We start from the raw sequence: 23,325 nt of genomic DNA, 5'->3' as shown, positions 1-23,325 counted from the left end.
GGTCTCATTACGGTGGTTATTGCAATCTTGCTGGTACTTAAGCTTTTCGAAAAAGTTTCTGCGACCCTAAACTGTAAATATGTTCGCATGCGTGTTTTTAAGGATTCTTTTGATGCAGTTTCGATTTCACTATTTACACTGCCAACAGCTACTCCAACGTCGGAAATAAAAAAGACGCTGGACGTGAACGTGCTGGGTCTGAGCATCTGCACCAGGGAGGCCGTGCAGGACATGCTGAGCAGAGGCGTCGACGACGGCTTCATTGTGCACATAGGCAGGTACGAGAACGCTGATTTTTACACAACTGTGAACAAACAACATTACTTCACGACACCAACATTGGACTTCGTTTGTAGTATTTCTCAGCCTCCGCTCACACAAATAGTATCACGACCGGTTTCTACGTCTCAACAAATCATAGTGAGACGTTTTGCCGTGAGTTGGTGACGTTTTGCCCCGCTCATCAGGTGGCGCCAAAGCTGCAAGTGTTTTTCGCACAGAAGCCAGCGGGTGCGCGAATTTAAAAGGCCATTCGCACTGGCCGTTGCGGCACCGTCACGTCGTGGTGTATTCACGCTGTCCGTCACGTCAAGTCAATTCAGTTCAGGTCACGTGATCTCAACCTGCACGGGTATCCTCAGCTGTTTCCTCGCGGGAACTGCCGTCTTCGCAAAATGATTCTCAGCTGTCTTTACGCAAGAAGTGCATATAAGTGAATCGCCTCAATGTAACACCCGGGAATGTTATGTATCTTATTCTGGAGTGTGCTTGGCTGTTCAAGTCACTGAACACGCTCCTTTTTTTTTTTCTCCTCCTTCCGTTTTGAGAACTGCGCAATGTCGAGCTAGAGTTCCGCTATTTTATGTGTTTTTGTAATATATGTCTGCAGCGTGATTAAATTATTCTTTTAATCCCACTGCAAGAACCTATTGTTCACACACACACACACACACACACACACACACACACACACACACACACACACAACACCTCTGCGCTACTTTACTCGGATCCTTTTTAACTAAATTCTCAGGTTACGTTTTTGCGGTTACTGTACTCATTTCTAATACAAATATTAAGGAAAGCAGAAAAGATTTTTTAACTGTGATCCAGTAAAAATGGTGTTTCGGCACAGTGGTGGGAGCCTACTGAAATAGCTACACAAATGTATTATCTACATCTACGTCTATACTCCGCTAGCCATCAAGCGGTGTGTGGCGCGAATTGTGCCCTCCGCCAAAGTCATATTTCCCCCCTCTGTTACACTCGTGGATCGCGGGAGGGGAAAACGACTGTCTGTACGCCTCAGTACGAGCTGTTATTTCCCTTATCTTTGAATGGTGATCATTGCGCGATTTGAAAGTTGGTGGTAATAATATATGCTCTACATCGTAGGTGAAGATCGGATTTCGGAATTTAGTGAGCAGCTTCTTCCGTTTAGTGCGCCCGTCTTTCTGCAGGTGTGTCCCACTTCAAACTTTCTATGAGATTTCTAACGCTCTCGCAATGGCTAAATGTACCAGTCACGAATCTTGCCGCTCTTCTTTGGACCTTCTCAATCTCGTGAATCAGACCCAACTGGTAAGGGTCCCATACAGACGAACAATATTCCAAGACTGAACGAACTAAAGTATTGAAAGCTGTTTCCTTTGTTGAAGGACTACAACACTTCAGGATTATGCCAATAAACCGCAATCTAGAGTTCGCCTTGCCTGTTACTTGTATAATCTGATCATTACATTTGTGATCATTTCGAATAATCACACACAGATACCTGACGGACGTTACCGCTTCCAAAGACTGGACATTGATTTTGTACTCGTACATTAATGGGGGTTTTCGCCTTGTTATACGCAGTAGGTTACACTTACTTATATTGAGAGATTACTGCCAGTCATTACACCACGCATTTATTTTCTGCATATCCTCGTTGATGTGTTCACAACTTTCGTGTGATACTACTTTCCTGCAGACTACAGCATAATCGGCAAACAGTCTAATGCCGCAGTCAATACCATCAACCATATCGTTTATGTAAGTCGTAAAAACAGCTGACCTATTACGCTGCCATGTGCCACACCTTAAGTTACGCTTGTTTCTGTTGAAGTCACCACGTTCAGGACGGCATATTGCTCCCTGTCTGTTAGAAAACTTTCTATCCAACCGCATATGTCATCGTATAGACAGTAAGCACGGACGTTTTGTAGCAAGCGACAGTGCGGAACTGAGTCGAACGCCTTTCGAAAGTCGATAAATATGGCTCTAGAGACCGGCTCACAGGTTGATGCTTGTTGTATATCATGCACAAAGAGGGCCAGCTGTGTCTTCCATGACCGCTGTTTCCTAAAACCGTGCTGGTTTCTGCAGATGAGCTACTCAGAGTCTAGAAAGGTCATTATGTCTGAACACAAAATATGTTCCAAGATTCTACCACAAATTGATGTCAGTGAAATTGGTCACTAATTATGTGAATGCGAATTTCTACCCTTTTTATAGATTGCTATGACCTGGGCCTTCTTCCACTCCCGTCGAACTTTCTGCTGTTCCAATGATCTCTGATAGATGATGGATAAGAATGGTGCTATATTTGTAGCATGTTGTTCTTGTTGTTGTTGTTGTGGTCTTCAGTCCCGAGACTGGTTTGATGCAGCTCTCCATGTTACTCTATCCTGAGCAAAGTTTCTTCATCCACCAGTACGTACTGCAGCCTACATCCCTCTGAATCTGCTTAGTGTATTCATATCTTGGTCTCCCTCTACGAATTTTACCCTCCACGCTGCCCTCCAATACTAAATTGGTGATCCCTCGATGTCTCAGAATATGTCCTACCAACCATCTTCTAGTCAAGTTGTGCCACAAGCTCCTCTTCTCCCCAATTCTATTCAATACCTCCCCATTAGTTATGTGGTCTACCCATCTAATCTTCAGCATTCTTCTGTAGCACCACATTTCGAAAGCTTCTATTCTCTTCTTGTCTAAACTATTTATCGTCCACATTTCACTTCCTTACATGGCTACACTCCATACAAATACTTTCAGAAACGACTTCCTGACACTTAAATCTACACTCGATGTTAACAAATTTTTCTTCTTCAGAAATGCTTTCCTTGCCTTTGCCAGTCTACATTTTATATCCTCTCTACTTCGACCATCATCAGTTATTTTGCTCCCCAAATAGCAAAACTCCTTTACTACTTTAAGCCTCTCATTTCCTAATCTAATCCCCTCAGCATCACCCGACTTAATTCGACTGCATTCCATTATCCTCGTTTTGCTTTTGTTGATGTTCATCTTATATCCTCCTTTCAAGACACTGTCCATTCCGTTCAACTGCTCTTCCAAGTCCTTTGCTGTCTCTGACAGAATTGCAATGTCATCGGCGAACCTCAAAAGAAAATTTCGCAGTACGTATTAAAATCCATGGAGAAGAAATAAAAACTTTGTTTCCTTCACTGCTTGCTCAATATACAGATTGAATAATATCGGGGAGAGGCTACAACCCTGTCTCACTCCTTTCCCAACCACTGCTTCCCTTTCATGTCCCTCGACTCTTCTAACTGCCATCTGCTTTCTGTATAAATGGTAAATAGCCTTTCGCTCCCTGTATTTTACCCCTGCCACCTTCAGAATTTGAAAGAGAGTATTCCAGTCAACATTGTCAAAAGCTTTCTTTAAGTCTACAAATGCTAGAAACGTAGGTTTGCCTTTCCTTAATCTTTCTTCTAAGATAAGTCGAAGGGTCAGTATTGCCTCACGTGTTCCAACATTTCTACGGAATCCAAACTGATCTCCCCGAGGTCGGCTTCTACCAGTTTTTCCATTCGTCTGTAAATAATTCGCGTTAGTATTTTCAGCTGTGACGTAAAAATTACCGAACTATCAGTTTAATTCATCTGTCAACGCCTGCTTTCTTTGGGACTGGAATTATTATATTCTTCTTGAAGTCTGAGGGTATTACGCCTGTCTCATACATCTTGCTCACCAGATGGTAGAGTTTTGTCAGGACTGGCTCTCCCAAGGCTGTCAGTAGTTCTAATGGAATGTTGTCTACTCCCGGTGCCTTGTTTCGACTTAGGTCTTTCAGTGCTCTGTCAAACTCTTCATGCAGTATCATATCTCCCATTTCATCTTCATCTACATCCTCTTCCATTTCCATAATATTGTGCTCAAGAACATTGTTCTTGTGTAGACCCTCTATATGCTCCTTCCACCTTTCTGCTTTCCCTTCTTTGCTTAGAACCACTTGCATGAATATGAAGAGCTCAGATGGAAACATAGTTCTCTGTTCTCAAAGGTCTCTTTAATTTTCCTGTAGGCAGTATCTATCTTACCCCTAGTGAGATAAGCCTCTGCATCCTTACGTTTGTCCTCTAGACATCCCTGCTTAGCCATTTTGCACTTCCTGTCGATCTCATTTTTGAGACGTTTTTATTCCTTTTTTTCTGCTTCATTTACTGCATTTTTATATTTTCTCCTTTCATCAATTAAATTCAATATTTATTGTCTTACGCAAGGAGTACTACTAGCCCTCGTCTTTTTACCTACTTGATCCTCTGCTGCCTTCACTACTTCATCCCTCAGATCTACCCATTCTTCTTCTACTGTATTTCTTTCCCCCATTCTCGTCAATTGTTCCCTTATGCTCGCCCTGAAACTCTGTACAACCTCTGGTTTAGTCAGTTTATCCATTTCCCATCTCCTTAAAATTCCACCTTTTTGCTGTTTCTTCAGTTATAATCTACAGTTCGTAACCAATAGATTGTGGTCAGAGTCCACATCTGCCCCTGGAAATGTCTTACAATTTAAACCTGGTTCCTAAATCTCTGTCTTACCATTATATAATCTATCTGAAATCTGCCAGTATCTCCAGGGTTCTTCCATGTATACAACCTTCTTTCATGATTCTTGATCCATGTGTTAGCTATGATTGATTTATGCTCTGCGCAAAATCCAGGGCGGCTTACTCTTTCATTTCTTAGCCCCAATCCATAATCACCTACTATGTTTCCTTTTCTCTCTTTTCCTACTCTCTAATTCCAGTCACACATGACTAATACATTTTCGTCTCCCTTCACTATCTGAATAATTTCTTTAATTTCATCATACATTTCTTCAATTTCTTCTTCATCTGCAGAGCTAGTTGGCATATAAACTTGTACTACTGTAGTAGGCGTGGACTTCGTGTCTATCTTGGCCACAATAATGCGTTCACTATGCTGTTTGTAGTAGCTTACTCGCACTCCTATTTTTTTATTCACTATTAAACCTACTCCTGCATTACCCCTATTTGATTTGGTCAGGCGAATACAGGATTATAAATACAAAATGTCTTGTTCCTCCCGCCACCGAACTTCACTAATTCTCACTACAGCTAACTTTAACCTATCCATTTCCCTTTTCAAATTTTCTAATCTACCTACCCGATTAAGGGATCTGACATTCCGCGCTCCGACCCGTAGAACGCGTTTTCTTTCTCCTGATACCGTCACCCTGAGTAATCTCCGCCCTGAGATCCGAATGAGGGACTATTTTACCTCTGGAATATTTTACCCAAGAGGACGCCATCATCGTTTAACCATACAGTAAAGAAACATGCCCTCGGCAAAAATTATGGCTGTAGTTTCCCCTTGCTTTCAGCAGTTCGCAGTACCAGCACAGCAAGGCCGTTTTGGTTAGTGTTACAAGGCCAGGTCAATCATCCAGACTGTTGCCCCTGCAACTACTGAAAAGGCTGCTGCCCCTCTTCAGGAACCACGCGTCTGTCTGGCCTCTCAACAGATACCCCTCCGTTGTGGTTGCACCTACGGTACGGTTATATCTGCATCGCTGAGGCATGCGAGCCTCCCCACAAACGGCAAGGTCCATGGTTCACGGGGGGATTTGTAGCCTAGTCAACATAAAATCTTACCGGGATACCATCTGGGCCAGATGCCTTCGTGGCGTGTAAGGATCTTAACTGTTTTACAAAACCAGATACTCTAAACTCTATGTCAGACATCCTTTCGTTTGTTCGATAATTGAAAGGAGGAATGGTACAGCAGTCCTCTACCGTACACGAGTTTTTGAAAGCTAGGTTTAGAATTTCGGTCTTCTGTTTATCATCATCAGTTACATTACCCATACTGTCAGCAAGAGAAGGTATTGAATTATTTGCAGCGTTCATAGATTTTACTCACGACCAAAATATTTAGGGTTTTATTTAGAATCTGCAGATAAAATATTGCTTTAAAATTCGTTAAAAGAATCTCTCATTGTCCTTCTGACAGCTGTTTCCATTTCGCATAATTTCTGTTTGTCAGCGGGGCGGTGACTACGTTTAAAAACGACTGTGCATAATTTTATGCTTTCTCAGCAACTTCCTGATATGTTTGTTGTACCAAGGTGGATCCTTTCCCTCCCCTATACTTCTGCTAGGCACATACTTCTCTAGCGCATGGTGGACAATACCTTTAAATTCCGACCAAAAATGCTCAATATCTTTGTGTCCCGCGGTGAATGCTTGGAGCTGACTATGAAGATATTCATTAATGACGCTTTTATTTGCTTTCCCAAACAAGAAAACTCTACGCTGTTTCTTAGGTGTTTTTGCTACTTTCACTGACATTAGCGACCATAATGTCGTTGTGGCTTCTATACCTTCTTCTAGATTAACTTCCTCAAAGAGACCAGATCTGTTTGTCGCCAAGATATCTAATATGTTCCCATCTCGAGTTGGTTTTCTAACCAATTGCTCAAGGTTGAATGTTGAGAGCGCCCCTAGAATAACCTCACACGAGTCTTTGCTTCCGCCCCCTGTGATAAACGTGTAAGTCAGTGGATGCCAGATTAAAGTCTCCACCTATAACTAATGGATAATTTGGATATTTACTATGTACTCAAGACTTTCCCTGAAACGTTCTGCGACGTTTGTTGCGGACGCTGTTGGTCTATAAAAACAACATAATACAAAGGTCGATCTTAGTCTGATTGACAGCTTTATCCAGACTATTTTACTGTCCGACCCAGTATCGATCTCAACTGCGTTTAAACAGCTTTTAACTGCAATGAACACACCACCTCCCATAGCATCAGTTCTATCCTTTCTAAACATTGTCCAATTTCACTGCTTTTTATGTCTGGCTTCAACCAGCTTTCGGTACCTAATACAATATTGGCATTGCTACTGTTTATTTCGGAGATTAACTCGGGGATCTTGCTAACATGAGATTAAGCATATTTAAATCCTTTGGAATGACCTGTTTAGGCGAACTAACAATTTTTACAGTTGGCACACCCACATCAGTGACATGAACTGGTAGTTTTTCAGGCCAGCTGTTTGTTTCCCGTTGGGAGGAACCTAATCTTTAAAAAAAAAACCATGTGCACGCCACAAGTACTGTGCTACCCATGTAGCTGCTTCTTGTGTGTAGAGTAGCCCTGATCTATCGAGGGGCGTCCTACAACATTCCACCCCACAGCGTAGGTGGATCCGTCACAGAGTCGACGCAGCCTCTGGTTTGGAGTCGAGTGGAGAATCTAAACCAGAGGACCCCAGTCCATCCTGGGTACGATGCTGCAGATCGTCGGCTTGGCTTCCACTCCTCGAGAGATGGAGGCCGCCTTCACCAATTTAGCCAGCCGTCGAAAGGGCCCAAGGATTTCCTCGGAACCCCGATGACAGGCATCGTTGGTGCCGATATGTGCAACAATCTGCAGCTGGGTGCATCCCGCACGCTCGATAGCCGCCGCAAGAGCCTCTTCGACATCACAGAAAAGGCCCCCCAGCAAGCACACCGAGTGAATGTTGGACTTCTTCCCCGCCCTAGCCGCTATGTTCCTGAGAGGCTCCATGACCTGCCTAACATTGGAGCTCCCAATAACTAACAAACCCCTTCCCCCCGTGCCTGTCTGGACCTTCTTGAAGGAGCGGCCACTATCCTGGCAGAAGGTGCACCCTGATCCGGCTCAACCTCCCCCCCCCCCCCCTCCCCCGCAGCATCAGATAGCACACTGAATCTATTAGCAAAGTGCTTGGGATTTGGCAGGAGCCTGCATCCCCCACGCAGCCTTCGCCTTGAGGCTCGAGATCTCGACACAGTCTGCCCCCCACACTGAGGTGAGAGTGGGCCGGCTGGCTCAGTTGCACCCGAGGTCGGCTCAGTGACAGAGCTGTGACATCCCCCCTGCACCTCTAGTACAGTAGAGGCTGCCCCAGGCACTCCATCCCCACCGCACCTCAAGGTGGCACTCTGGAGCTTGTTGACTGTGCCCAACAAAGCTTCCAGCTGCGTTTGGACTGTGACCAACTCCTCCTGCATCCGTACACAACAGACACAGTCCCTATCCTTCTAGTTAATAACTGATTTACTATAAAAGACTACTCTCTAGTTGGCAGAATGGAACTCAATAATGAAAATAAAAATTTATGGTAGAAGATAGATCTGGTGCTTATTTTCCTACTAGGGGCTATTTAGAGAATACGAAAGAATAAGACAGTGACCTACAGTAAAATGGTAGGGGCTATCTAGTGAATATTATAAACGAATTAAACAGTGACCTACGGTAAGCTGCACCTAGTGATTATCCCACGTATTTGTAATTTAAACAAGAGTTTAGGTACACGCGAAAGTGACCTAATAAAACTATAAAACTGCTACCTTCAATGTATCGAGTCTAAATGAAACTAATAATCGCAAATATTGTGTATTGTGCACTGAATTAGTTGATAATCCTGCGTATTTAACGTCGGTTAAGAATATAAACAAACGTTTGCGTACAACCGGAACTGTTCTAAACAGAAACTTCGCTTGTCTTATTCAGACGCAAATAAAAACTGAAGCCTTTAATTTGTCACGTGTATCTGACACTAATGCACGTAAATACTATAGAATAGACAGCAAAAACGATCAATTACTAGCTAAATTACTTATTTTGTAACACAGCGAGCGAAAAGATCTCGTAGCCGGCGTCAGGGCTGCTAGTCACTCCTAACCCGTGGTATCAGTGCATTCAGTGGGTTGGACAATAGTGCGTACAATGTTCAGTTAATAGATTCGCGTCATCTGATGATGTCTTACAAAGAGTACGAAACCGGTCATGATGCTGTTTGGCTGAATCGGGGATAAGAAACACAACAAAATTATTTCGTTACAGGACACCTGCTGTATTTTAATGCCTAGTCTGTGATGCCAATGCCGCGCGGGATTAGCCGAGCGGTCTTGGGCGCTGCAGTCATGGACTTTGCGGCTGATCCCGGCGGAGGTTCGAGTCCCCCCTCGTGTCTGCTTTTGTCCTTAGGATAGTTTAGGTTAAGTAGTGTGTAAGCTTAGGGACTGATAACTGCTAAGGTCAAGTCCCGTAAGATTTCACAAACATTTCCACATTTTTTTCTGTGATGCCAATACCATTACTTTTGCCTTTGCCTTCACCATTACCAGTACTATTACCAATGAAACGGAACTCGCGAACTGGCACACTGTTGGCCTTATCCTAATCCCAGTTTCGTTCTTCAGTAATTTACATGTTAGTCTGACTTAATGTAAACTTTTCAAATAATAGAGGGAGAAGAAGGATTACGGTAGGAGTGCCTGCGAATGTACATGATTTTTGTCATTACTATCGCGTGCACAAGTTATAGAAGGGCAGTGCATTGGCGGAGCTATCATTTGTACTCAGGCGATTCATGAAGAGAGATTTCCGACGTGATTATGTCCACACGACGAGTATTAACACTCTCTGAACGTGGAATAGTAGTTGGAACTATCACAGGGGTCGTTCTATTTCGGAAATCGTTAGGGAATTCAGTATTCCGTGCTCCACAGCGTCAAGAGTGTGCCGAGAATACCAGATTTCAGGCGTTACTTCGCACTACGGGCAGCGCAGTGGCCGACGCCCTTCACTTAAAGACAGAGCGCTGAGGCCTTTACAGAGTTGTTAGTGCTAAGAGACATGCAAGACTGCCTGATATAACAGCGGAAATCGATGTGAGATTTACCACTAACGCGTTCGTGGGTGCAATGCGACAAAAACTGGCGTCATTGGCTATGGCACCACACAACGGACGTTGAGTGCCTTTGCTAACAGCACGTCATCGCCTGCAGCATATCTCCTGGGCTCATGACCGTATGTGTTGGATCCTAAACGACTGGAAAATCGTGGCTTGAAGATATGAGTCCCAATTTCAGTCGGTAAGAGCTGATGGCAGGGTTCGAGTGTGGTGCAGGCCCCACGAAGCCATGGACCTAAGTTCTGAACAAGGAACAATATAAGCCGGTGGTGGCTTCATTCCATTTACACAGAGCCCACGCCTTCATGGTCTACGTCCTCCGGTCGAACTGAACCGATTATTGACTGGAAATGGCTGTGTTCGGCTACTTGGAGACCATCTGCAGCCATTCATGGACTTCATGTTCCCAAAAAACGATGTAAATTTTATCGATGACAATGCGCCATGTCATCGGACCACAATTGTTCGTGACTGGTTTGAAGGACAATTTGGACAATTCGAGAGAATGGTTCGGCCACCCATATCGGCCGACATTAATCCCATCGGATATTTATGGGACGTAATTGAGAGGTCAGTTCGTGCACAAAATCCTGCAGCGGAAAGACTTCCGTAATTGTGGGCGGTTACAGGGGCAGCATGACTCAATATTTCTGCACTTCCAACGATTTGTTGAATGCATGTCACGTCGATTTGCTGCACTACGCCGGGCAAAATGTGGCCCGTCACGACATTGGGAGGTATCCACGACTTCTGTCGGCTCAGTGTATCTTTACGAGGGTTGGAACTTAAACAGTGGCAACTATTTATTCACAACCGGTACAAAAGAGTTACAGGTTTGCACCTGTTACTGTCCTTCAAAGTAGTCACCGGCGTTGTGTAGAACCCGTTGCCAGCGAAGTGGAAGGCATAGTATACAGTTAGCAGAGCCTGTTCTGTTGATGGTGCGAATGTAGCGGTCTGAAGTTATGGTGATTCTCGTGTACGACTGTGATGGTTTTATCCTAACGCATTAAGTTCCTCCACGGCAGACCGTCAATGCACAGTATTACTGTTCGTTTTTGGAGCATCAAGAGCTTTTCGAAAGAAGCGGAGACACTTTCTGCGCAACCCACCCAACATTTAGCACGACAATGTGCGGGTACATACTGTGCAAGTTGTGGCTGTTATGTTCGATCTGTGGGACTGGGAAGTACTGTACCATCCACCATACTCCCCGGACTTAAGTCTTTGTGACTTTGATTTGATTCCGAAGATGAAGTAACCACTTCGTGGCATTCGGTTCAGAACTGTTCCAGCGATTCGACAGGCAGTAGACCGCTCCATTCGCACCATCAACAGAACAGGCTATCCTAACGGTATACTGCGCCTTCCACATCGCTGACAACGGGTTCTACACGCTGGTGGCTACTTTGAATCACAGTAACAGGTGCAGACATGTAACTCTTTTTTATCGGTTGTGAATAAATAGTTGCCACTATTTAAGTTCCGCCCCTCGTATTTTCACAAGAAATTGAATGAATAAATATGACTAAAGATTTTGTTACGCCTCATTTTACGTACTTCAGAGAGACAAAATGATAGTTTAGTTTAGTTTTGTTTTAGGTCAGAAAAACTAAGGTCTTACGCACCCACGTGAGAAACTTACAGCACTAACAAGACAAAGGAGTTAAAAGCGACTAGACGTTAAGCCCAATTGACGGAAGGAAAGACAGCTAGAAAACAGCGACTCTCTCTTGGACGAAAAGATCATGAAATACGCCGTTGAGACAACAGAGATCCCGAAGTAAAGATATTTCGCCGTATTACTACAATGGATAAAAAGTAAAACGCGGTCGACAACCCGAGCGTCGTTCGCTAAACGGCATTAACCCGGGCAGCAAACGTACAGTAGAACGTAAGTGGGAAAGCAATGGGCTTTCGGTCAGCAAATGATGGACCGTCAAAGAATGAGCGCAGTGAGTACGAAATGGTAAGGGAACACTACTTAATAAATAGCGATGCCTAAAAAGACAGTGCCCAATGCGCAACGTAGTAAAAATGATCTCAAAGCGAATGAGTCAAGAGGTCATCCAACCCGATGGGAGAGGCTTGTTACCCTGAAGGAAGGACCAGTGGTGATGCCAAAGGGCCACCAATTGCTGACAGCCTGGTAATTCTTCCATTCGCTTCGATGGTCTTTGTGTTGCCTTCTGCGGTAGGAAGGCTGCAGCTTTGATAGCAGCATCAGTCGCCTCCTTTCGCGTCAAATTATTTGACCAGGAACCCACATATATACATCACGGTGGCTCCATCAAGAGTGAGCACGTGGAAGCTTTCCTGGACCCGTTGCACTGAGGGATGGACGGTACAGCAGAGAGGTTCTGAAGAGCACTAAGAGCAGATGACTCAATTGAAATGCGGGTGTTGCCGGATGTACTGCGTGGCGTGATACAGGGCGAAGAGCTCTGCTGTAAATACTCAGCAGTGTTCCAGATACCAATACGGAAAAAAGTCGGCACCAGTGACGAAGGCACAGCTGACACCACGATCAGTCCGAGAGCCATCAGTGTACACGAAAGTACTATCGCTAAGTTCCGTGCGAAGGTAGAGAAACTTACAGCGACAGATCGAATCTGGAGCAGTGTCCTTACGAAGCGAAGAAGGCCAATGTGAACACGGGCTGTGGCACGAAGTCTAGGTGGTGAAGGATTCACAGCCATCGATAAGGTGGCACGTAGAGTGAAGTTAAGCTACCGGAGCAATAGCCAAAAGCGAACAAGTGTCCGCATGTGAACCATTCAACGAAACATCATCGATATGAGCTTCCGGAGCCGAAGGACAACTCGTGTACCCTTGATGACTACACGACACAAAGCTTTACGCCTCGCCTGGGCCCATCAACACCGACATTGGTAACATGTTGCCTGGTCAGACGAGTCTCGTTTCAGTCATCAACAGTCCAAATTGTATCGAGCGCATGGACGTGTACGGGTACAGAGACAACCTAATGAATCTACGAACCCTGCTTGTCAGCAGGGCACTTTTCAAGATGGTGCAGTCTCTGTAAAGGTGTAGGGCGTGTGCCATTGGAGTGAACCCCCCTGCGGGTTCGGGGGTAAGAATAGGCCCGCGGTATTCCTGCCTGTCGTAAGAGGCGACTAAAAGGAGTCTCAAACGTTTCGGTCTTCTGTGATGGTCCCCTCTTGGGTTTGACCTCCTTTTTTTCCAAATTTTCGTTGTTAGTGCGTGCCATTTGGGGAAGGACACCTTACGTGGTGTTTTTCTATTGGTCCATCATGCTCCACCATCTTGCATGTTACCTATTGTCGTGTGGGGGGGAGTACGCCCAACATCTTCTGGGTTGTCTCCACCTCGTCTTGTGCGCACTCTTCTTCTTCGCGCCCACGACAACTGTGGACCCTTTCAACACCTAAAATCCAGCATTGTAGCCAGTCCGTTGTGGTGGGGTCGTCATGTACCCTCTTGGTGGTAGCCCCCTGACCACGCAGGGATCGCACTACAGATGCCAGAGCTGTTTCCTCCCCATGCATGCCAAGGAGTATGTGCGCATCTTGTCTGGGGCACGGGGACTCCGGGCAACGGGATATCGGCCAGGTACCCATTGCTTTGGCTGGGTGGCGCCCTTGGGGAGAGCCCTCGATCGGAGTAGGTGGCATCTGGGCGGATGTGGCGCAATGAAGCGCAATAAATCACACCAAGCTGGTGGTCGCACGGCCACCAGCGTCTCTAAGCGAGGTAGAGTAGACTTTGATGCTGCGCAATATGACCCTCAGTCGTTCCCCTCGTTGGCTGCGCCATGGGAGGGACGCCGATCTAGTGCCAAGCGGGAGCCTTACGTACCGCAATACCTTGTCTGCAGCAGGACTGATGGTGACTCCTTTCTTACGACGAAGCCTCTGTTTTTTGTGGAACACCTGGAGGATAAGTTTGGGGAAGTGGCGGGGTTGTCTAAAATGAGGAATGGGTCCATCCTCCTCAAGACGTCCTCCCCAGCCCAGTCACGAGTGTTGCTCTTGTGTGATAAGCTGGGTGACGTCCCTGTTACCGTCACTCCCCACAGTAGCTTAAATATGGTCCAGGGGATTATTTACCATCGTGACCTCTTGTTACAATCCGATGACGAGCTGAGAGCTGACTTGGAACGACGTGGTGTACATTTTGTCCGTCGTGTACATAGAGGACCCAAGACTAACAGGGTGGCCACCAGTGCCTTTATCTTGGCCTTCGAGGGTGATGTCTTGCCCGAGAAGGTCAAGGTGATGGTTTACCATTGCGACGTTAACCCATACGTCCCTTCCCCGATGCAGTGCTTCCAGTGCTGGAAGTTTGGGAATATGTCCTCCCGTTGCCCATCCAGCGCTACATGTCGAGATTGCGGACGCCCCTCTCATCCCGATTCTCCATGTGCGCCTCCGCCTGTATGTGTCAACTGTGGGGAACTCCACTCTCCATGCTCGCCGGATTGCCCCGTTCTTCATAAGGAGCGGAAGATCATGGAATTTAAGACTCTGGACCGGCTTACTTATCGAGAGGCAAAATTGAAATATGAAAGGTTGTATCCTGCTTCCATTCGAACATCTTATGCTGCAGCCACGTTATCGTCGCCCACGCTAGCGACGGTTGTCACCTCATCTGTGCCACCTTCAATGGGCCCTCGGGGCCGTGTATCTCTGTCTGCCCCCCTCATGCCTGGGGGCAAGCCTTCCTCTGTTGCGCCCTTAACAGTTGGGGGCAAACCCTCTTCTGTCGCCCCCCCCACGCTTACTTCGGGAGTGACATCTGCTCCACAACCGGGAGGCTCGATCCCTCCCCCTCCTTCTCCACCGGCGTTGCCTCCGCCGGTTCCTCTCTCGTGGAAGGGGTCCCTCGGGGCTCTCCCTTCCTCCGTTTCTTCTCCTACCCACCCGGATGTCAGCCAGTGGCTGAAGGTTCCGCCACCTGCTGGTCGTAGGGCTTCTGCGTCGTCGTCAGCTTCCGACGCTCCTTCAGAGAAGCTCTCCCAGCCCTCTCACCCTAAGGGCCGACGTGAGAAGAAGGAACGGCATGTGTCCAAGAAGAAGGACGTTGCGGCGCTTTCAGCACCGCTTGCTGTACATAGTCCTGGCTCCGGGGATGAGGTGGAGATCCTCGCCTCTGCCGCGGATCTCGCCCTCACGGAACCCTTGGGGGCCTCTCCTATGGACTCAGATGACTCTCCCCCGGTGGCGGCAGTTGGCTCTGAGGCGCTGTCTGCCTCTTAGTCGCATTCACGCCCTCCCAGTCCCTTCCTGCTTCCATTCTCCAGTGGAACTGTGGCGGTTATTTCCGCCACCTGCCTGAGCTCCGGATGCTTCCGAGTGTTTCCCCTGTTCTCTGCATTGCTCTGCAGGAAACTTGGTTTCCGGTAATGCGGACCCCCGCCCTTTGCGGTTATCAGGGATACTATAAGAACCGCGCTGCCTGTCAACGAGCGTCAGGTGGGGTTTGCCTATTTGTTCACCACTCTGTCTGTAGCTTGCCAGTACCCCTTCTGACGTCTTTAGAGGCAGTCGCTGCCAGGGTTGAGCTCTCGCCGGCTATTATTGTTTGCTCTGTTCACATTCGTCCAGATGGGGAGCTCCCCCAACATGTCTTGGCTGCACTGCTGGCTCAACTCCCGCCACCTTTGCTGCTTCTGGGCGATTTCAATGCCCACAACCCTCTCTGGGGTGGGACTGTCTCCGATGACCGCGGTCGGACCGTGGAGCATGTGTTGGCTCCGGACGACCTTAGCCTCTTGAACACCGGTGCTCCCACGCATTTGAGTGCGGCCCATGGCTTGTTCTCGGCCATCGATCTCTCTATTGGCAGCCCTGGACTTGTCCCATCCCTCCACTGGAGAGTGCATCCTGACCTGTGTGGTAGTGACCATTTTCCCATCTATTTGTCACTGCCCCAGTGTCGTTCTTCTGGGCGCCTGCCCCGCTGGGCTCTCCACAGGGCTGACTGGCCGGCTTTTACTTCCGCTGCAACCATTGAGTCTCCCCCACAGGGTGACATTGACGAGGTGGTCCGTGTTATAACCACGTCCTTCATTTCAGCGGCCGAGGCTGCCATCCCCCGTTCTTCTGGCCTCCCTCGGAGGAAGGGTGTACCCTGGTGGTCACCGGAGATTGCTGAGGCTATTCGCGAGCGTCGGCGGCCTCTCCAGCGTCATAGGCGGCACCCGTCTTTCGAGACCCTCATCGCCTTTAAGAGGCTCCGTGCCTTGGCCCGTCGTCTTATTGCACGGCGTAAGCAGGAGTGCTGAGAGAGGTATGTCTCATCCTTGGGCTCCCATGTCTCCCCCTCGCTCGTGTGGTCCCGGATCCGGCGGATTTATGGATACCAGACCCCTATGGGTGTCCCTGGGCTCTCCTTGGACGGCGCTGTCTGCACGGACGCTGCCGCCATTGCTGAACGGCTTGCCGCGCACTTTGCTAAGAGCTCTGCGACTCCATCTTATCCCCCCGCCTTTCGCTCTCTAAAGGAGCGAGCCGAGCGGACGCCGTTCTCATTCCACACGCGTCGTTCTGAAAAATACAATGCTCCTTTCAGCGAGAGGGAATTCCTCGCTGCCCTCGCCGATTGCCCTGATACAGCACCAGGACCAGACTGCATCCACGCGTAGATGCTGAAGCATCTTTCCAGGGACTGCCAGAGACGTATTCTCGCGATATTTAAGCGCATTTGGAGTGAAGGCGTGTTCCCGTCGCAATGGCGAGAGGGTGTTATTGTCCCCATCTTGAAGCCCGGTGCGGACCCACTGGCGGTGGACAGCTATCGTCCCATTACCCTCACCAACGTTTTGTGCAAATTGCTCGAACGTATGGTGGGGCGGCGTTTGTGTTGGGTCCTTGAGTCGCGTGGTCTCCTCGCTCCATCCCAGGGTGGCTTCCGTCGGGGCCGGTCTGCAGCGGACAATTTGGTGCGGCTGTAATCTGCTGTCCGCACGGCCTTTGCCCGACGTCAGCATCTCGTTGCTGTATTTTTTGATCTGCGGAAGGCGTATGACACCACATGAAGGCATCACATCCTTGCTACGTTACATGACTGGGGTCTTCATGGTCAGCTCCCGGCTTTTCTTCAAACCTTTTTATTGCGTCACTCTTTCTGGGTGCAAGTGGGTGCCGCCTCTAGTTCATCTTATATGCAGGAAAATGGGGTCCCGCAGGGCTCGGTGTTGAGTGTCTCCTTATTTCTCGTGGCCATTAATGGTCTGGCTGCAGCCGTGGGGTCTTCGGTGTCTCCTTCTTTGTATGCCGACGACTTCTGCATCTCATTTAGCTCCACGACTACAGGAGTCGCCGAACGCAGGCTGCAAGTAGCCGTTCGCAAGGCAGCATCATGGGCTCTGACTAACGGTTTTCAGTTCTCTGCAGCCAAGACTCGAGTTATGCACTTCTGCAGGCGTCGGACGGTCCACCCTCATCCTGACCTTTACCTCGACGGCCACCTGCTTGAAGTGGTGGACACTTGCCGCTTCTTAGGACTCGTGTTTGATGCCCGGCTCACATGGGTTCCTCATCTTACTCAGCTGAAGCAAAAATGCTGGCGGCACTTCAACGCCCTCCGCTGCCTTAGCCACACGTCTTGGGGTGCAGATCGCTGCACACTGCTGTGATTGTACAGAGCCCTTGTGCAGTCCCGGCTTGATTATGGGAGCCTGGCCTATGGGTCTGCATCACCCTCAGTGTTGAAGTTGTTAGACCCCATACACCACTGTGGGGTTCGGCTTGCAACTGGCGCTTTCCGTACGAGCCCCGTGGATAGTATACTGGGGGAGGCCGGGGTTCCCCCGCTGCGGATTCGCCGCCATCGACTGCTCGCCGACTATCCTGTCCACGTGCATTGCTCGCTTGGCCATCCCAATCATTGCCTGCTTTTCCCTGCCGTGGTCCTCCATCTGCCCGAACGGCGACCTAGGTCTGGGCTTTCCATAGCTGTCCGCGTCCAGTCCCTGCTGTCGGAACTGGACTCATTCCCTCTTCTGCCTCCCTTCCGTGTCCGTGCACCTACGCCTCCCTGGTGTTTGCCCCAGCCGTCCGTCCGTCTGGACTTGGCACAGGGACCCAAGGACTCGGTTCCGCCTGTGGCCCTCCGTCGCCGTTTTCTTGCGCTCCTCGCCTTATTTCCAGGCTGTGAGCCTGTCTACACAGATGGTTCCCTGGTTGATGGTCGCACTGCCTACACTTTTGCTCATGCTGCCCATGTTGAACAGTGCTCCTTGCCGGCTCGCTGCAGTATTTTTACTGCAGAGCTGGTGGCCATATTGCGCGCTCTTGAGCATATGCTTTCCTGCTCAGGTACGTCCATCGTCATCTGCAGTGACTCCCTGAGCAGCCTCCAGGCCATCGACCGCTGCTATCCCTCTTCTCCTCTGGTGTCCTCTATTCGGGAGTCTGTTTCCACCATTACCCGCTCTGGTCGATCGGTGGTGTTTCTTTGGACGCCAGGTCATGTTGGCATCCCGGGGAACGAACGTGTTGACAGGCTGGCCAAAGGGGCGATCGACGCCCCAGCTTTGGAGATCGGCCTTATAGCTCGCGATCAGCAGCTGGTGTTGCGCCGTAAGGTGCTTGGAATGTGGTCTGTTGAGTGGCGTGGCATGACAGCCCCGAATAAACTGCGGGCTGTCAAGGAGACGACCGATGTGTGGCGCTCCTCCCTGCGGCCTTCTCGCAGGGACTCTGTAATCTTGTGTCGGCTGCGCATCGGCCATACCTACCTGACGCACGGCCTTCTTTTGCATCAGGAGGATCCCCCTCTGCGTCGGTGTGGGTCCCGGCTGACGGTCGCCTACATTTTATTGGAGTGTCCCCGACTGCGCACCCTCCGGCAGTCTTTTAATCTCCCGGGCACTTTGCCTTTGATTTTATGCGACGATGCCTCCATGGCTGACAATGTTTTACATTTTATCTGTGGTAGTCCTTTTTATGGTTCCATTTAGGGGGGTCCTGCACCTTTCCCTTTCTGTGTCTTTTGTCCTCGCATGTCTCAATATTTGTTGCTGTTTTGGTGTGTCGTCGGATGGTTGACTCTTTCCCTTTTTTTTGTTCTTGTGGTCAGTCAACCGGCCTCCGGCCATCTTCTTTTCTTTCTATTTCTTTCTGTCTGGTGTTCGTCTGTACTCTTCTTTTGTGTAGTGTTCGTTGCCTAATTTGTGTTCTTTAGCGCCTGGGGGGGGGGAGGGAGTCTCCTTCCCCTTGGGGATTTATCTGCCCCGCGACTTTGTCTCGCCTGTTTTTGGAATGGGGGACTGATGACCTTAGCTGTTTAGTCCCCCTTAAACATCCCAACAATCACCACCACCATTGGAGTGATATGAGATCCCTGATAAGTCTAGATACAACTCTGGAATCAGGTGGTCAGACAGGATCGCCTGTCATTCATGTCCACTGTGCATTCCGACTGACTTGGGCAATTCCAGCAGGACAATGTGACACCCCACACGTCCAGAATTGCTACAGAGTGGCTCCAGGAACACTTCTGAGTTTAAGAACTTCCGCTGGTAAGCAAACACTCCACACAAGAACATTTTTCAGCATATTTGGGATGCCCCTTGCAAAGTAGTACTCCACCCCCTCGAACTCGTACGGATTTATGGACAGCCCTGCAAGGTTCATGGTGTCAGTTCAGCACCACTTTAGACAATCCGTGCACTTCTGCGTGCTCGTGGGGGCCCTACACGGTATTAGGCGTGTGTACCAGTTTTGTATTTTTTTCCACGTCCTAACAGGCCCTGAAATGCTGCTCTCAGGGCTCAGTATTCGTTCGCTTTTAAGTAGGCTGTTTAGGTTTTCTTATTGGTAACGCCACGTGGCGCTCTGTATGAAAATCACCGGCTGTGCTGTGTGCAGTCTGTGGCTAGTTTGCATTGTTGTCTGCCATTGTAGTGTTGGGCAGCTGGATGTTAACAGTGGATAGCGTTCGGCAGTTGGAGGTGGGCCGCCAGCAGTGGTGGATGTGGGGAGAGAGATGGCGGAGTTTTGAGATTTATAAGACTGGATGTCATGAACTGTTATATATATTATGACTATTAAGGTAAACACATTGTTTGTTCTCTATTAAAATCTTTCATTTGCTAACGATGCCTATCAGTAGTTAGAGCCTTCCGTCGTTTGAATCTTTTATTTAGCTGGCAGTAGTGGCGCTCGCTGTATTGCAGTAGTTCGAGTAACGAAGATTTTTGTGAGGTAAGTGATTTGAGAAAGGTATAGGTTATTGTTAGTAAGGGCCATTCTTTTGTAGGGATTATTGAAAGTCAGATTGCGTTGCGCTAAAAAATATTCTGTGTCAGTTTAAGCACAGTCATGTATAATTGTTCAAAGGGGACATTTCACCCTGAGTACAGGTTTGGCGACCCCTGAGCTGCGGACTGGTAAACGTTGTCAGTCCTTTGTCTCCGTGAGCTCTGGGTATGCTTCATCAACCATCACGCGGCGCCACAATAGAACTTTGTGTATCACAGGGAACTGGGATTTTCGCTTGACTGCCCAGATCATGAGGATGGGACAAACCTCTACAACAATAAAAAAAACCTCAGTCTCAAGCTGCGCTGTGCACCGATGAGATGCATGGCCTGTTAAGGTGGAGCAGTCATTGATGGGCAACCTCTGGGGAACCTCATACACCTCAGTTGTATAATGCTTACCTAGGGACATGAGGCTCTGTCTAGGTGACTTATTTCCCTAGCTGCTCGTGGGACTAACCAAATAACAACGCTCATGTAGCCCATCCCCACACACTGTGGTTACATAGTATTTGTCACTGAATAATAACAGAATGCATGCTGCTGGTGAGAATGTGTTTTTGAATGTGAAGCGACAAGAGGGCAGCTTAGAGAAGGTATCGCTTTTTTATATTCAGAAAGGTTTAGAGGGCATTGCAGTCACTATGAAATCGGTGAACTGGTTGCGTTAAGGATACGCTGTTAATTGTAACAGCTAGTTTCCAATAAGTCAGCATCCTCCGGTAAGATAAGGACCTTGGGGAATATGCCACAGAAACGGAGTTACAAAACACCTTGAACTAAAACGAAGGTGTTGAGACCTGTAGTGATCTACGTTCCCAAGGAGTTGTTGGGAGATGAGTGGGCTCAGGAAGCAATCGTTGATAGGCTAAATATACTGAATAGAATGGATGGAAGTCTCATAAAATCTGATTCCTTCATCTCACTTTCAACAGCGAGCATATTGAGACAGATTTCGTTTGCCTGCGTGTCAGAATGTAAGGTGGTGTGCCCAAAGCACTAAGTGTGGAACCACTTGGGCCACTTGTGTCCATCCATGATGGAGTTGGTTACTGCTCCCCTCTGAAGTGTGTCAATTGCTCTGGGGTCACTTTGTGTGGAGTAGCAACATCAGTGTCTTCCTTGAAGAAAGAAAAAAACAGGAGTAAAACATTGAAACGCATCCCATATGCTGACCGCAAGAAAATCTACAAGGGCATTTAGCCTCCCTCATACACTACGTCTTTTACTTCAGCCATTAAAAATTCTCTTTCAACAGCAAAAGCTTCTTCACAGACAGAGGTTGCCAGTGTCAGCATTAATACCTGCGTTTGTCAGTGTATGAAGCAACTGCAGCTTGATATAAAGCCCTTAGTTCTCCTGTGAATCTCAGATAAAGCAATCCGAGACAGGTGGGCAATTCTCTGATGGTATGAATGCTGTTCGATAGCAGATAACCTCCCAGCCTTGACATTCGCGTGAGCGAAGGCTCAACGCGTAATTGAGGAAAGGAAGGAAAGGTCACGGCAATCGTTCCTAGACTCGATCAACCGTTCCACTTGTTCTACAGAAGTATGCTTACTGGGAATCCTCCAGATGGCTTCACAGAGCTGTTCACCAGTAGCAGCAGTGTTGAAAAATGTGTGTCTCCAAACAACGCCCAGACACTTTCCTAAGAGGACGGCAGAGCCTTTTGCAGAACTACAGCCACTGCCAGCCAGGATCCGGTTTTTCACTGCTATCGTGCTACCGTACAAGTTGTACTGTTCAGAACTGTTGGATCTGAAATCAAACTACACTTTATCCATGTCAGAGGGGGAATCTGCAGGCGATATCACGAGGTTCGGAAAGTGCCGCCACGGCCAAACCCAGAACAACATGGTTCGACACTTGTCATTCGAGTGATACCTCTCCTCATACCAGGAAAAGATCACACATGTCCCAATAGTTACCGGAGCGTCATCTCAACAAGCCCTGGAGTCCATGGTTAACCGTCACGTAGTCTAGTTGTTTGAGAATGGCTGAGGAGTTATCCGGTCTCTGTGTTAACTCTGGAGATTTCGGTCCACTGTCATGGTTACCACACCTGTGGGACTGAAAGCCAGAATCCAGAAGGCACTAAATATTGTGAAGTGCCTTAGTCACAGGTCTTCTGGAGCAGACAGGGCACGTCTGCTCCAGTTTTACATGGCTTTTGTGCGTTCATGGCTAGACTTTGGATGCACAGTGTATGGGATCAGCGAGATCTCCTTATATGAAGATTACTGATGCTGTTCACCATGAGTGGATTAGGCTGGCCACAGGTGCTAACAGGACTAGCTCCATACCCAGTTTCTGTGCTGAGGATGCGGTACCACCACTCACGATCTGGCAACAGTTCCTCTTGAAGCTGCGAGTAACATAGGCCTGATGCACCGACTTCTCCTGCTTATTACACTGCTACTTGTCCACCTCTGGATCGCCTTTTCTCCAATCGTCGACAAGCAACCATGCTAACTGGGATCTGCGTGCAGCACGTGCCGGAGTCGATTTGTATGGGGTATATACAACCCCAAACCTAGGGTCTTAATCGCCTGTCGCCATGGTTACTGCAGTGGCTCAGAGTAATTTTAGATTTGGTGAAGTACAGGAGAAACTGCACTTCTGCTTCTGTCTTCAATGCGATATCTTGTGAAACTTTAAATGAGGGCCCCAACTATGTCTTTACGGATGGGTCTCAACAGGGGGATTGCGTTGGTCACTCTTATTTTCCCAGACTGTCTCCTCGAGGTCTGACTCCCTCGAGAATTATATGCGCGGAATTATATGCGATCTTGCGGGCACTGGAGTAGATGAGACGTTCTTGAAGTGCTAATTTCCGTAGCTGTTCAGATTCTCTGAGTGTTTGTTACTTCATTCTCTACAATTGTACCCAGCCGATAAAGTGGCCCAGAATATCAGGACAGCCTCCTCCAACTACAACGGATGGGGAAGGTGGTGTCTTTCTGCTGGGTGCTATAATGCATGAGTATTGCAGGGAACGAAAGGGCGAATCTGGCAACCAAGGAGGCGTGTCGTGATCCTAAGTTAGTTCAAAGTGCCATTCCACTACATGCTAGAACCTAGCTGTTGT

General features: G+C 48.1%; 1 protein-coding gene across 1 annotated transcript in view; it reads left to right on the top strand.

Annotated features, from left to right (window-relative positions):
- The window catches only part of LOC126456808 (farnesol dehydrogenase-like), a 53,716-nt gene that overhangs the window by 4,334 nt on the left and 26,057 nt on the right, over nucleotides 1-23,325 (top strand). Inside the window, exon 2 of the mRNA XM_050092600.1 lies at nucleotides 149-278. Within this exon, the coding sequence (XP_049948557.1) occupies nucleotides 149-278 (130 nt within the window). The remainder of the gene's footprint in view (nucleotides 1-148; nucleotides 279-23,325) is intronic.

Source organism: Schistocerca serialis, chromosome 2 (genome assembly GCF_023864345.2).
Source record: "Schistocerca serialis cubense isolate TAMUIC-IGC-003099 chromosome 2, iqSchSeri2.2, whole genome shotgun sequence".
NCBI lineage: Eukaryota > Metazoa > Arthropoda > Insecta > Orthoptera > Acrididae > Schistocerca > Schistocerca serialis.
The sequence above is the reverse complement of the archived record's forward strand: the minus strand, read 5'-3'. Positions and strand labels throughout refer to the sequence as shown.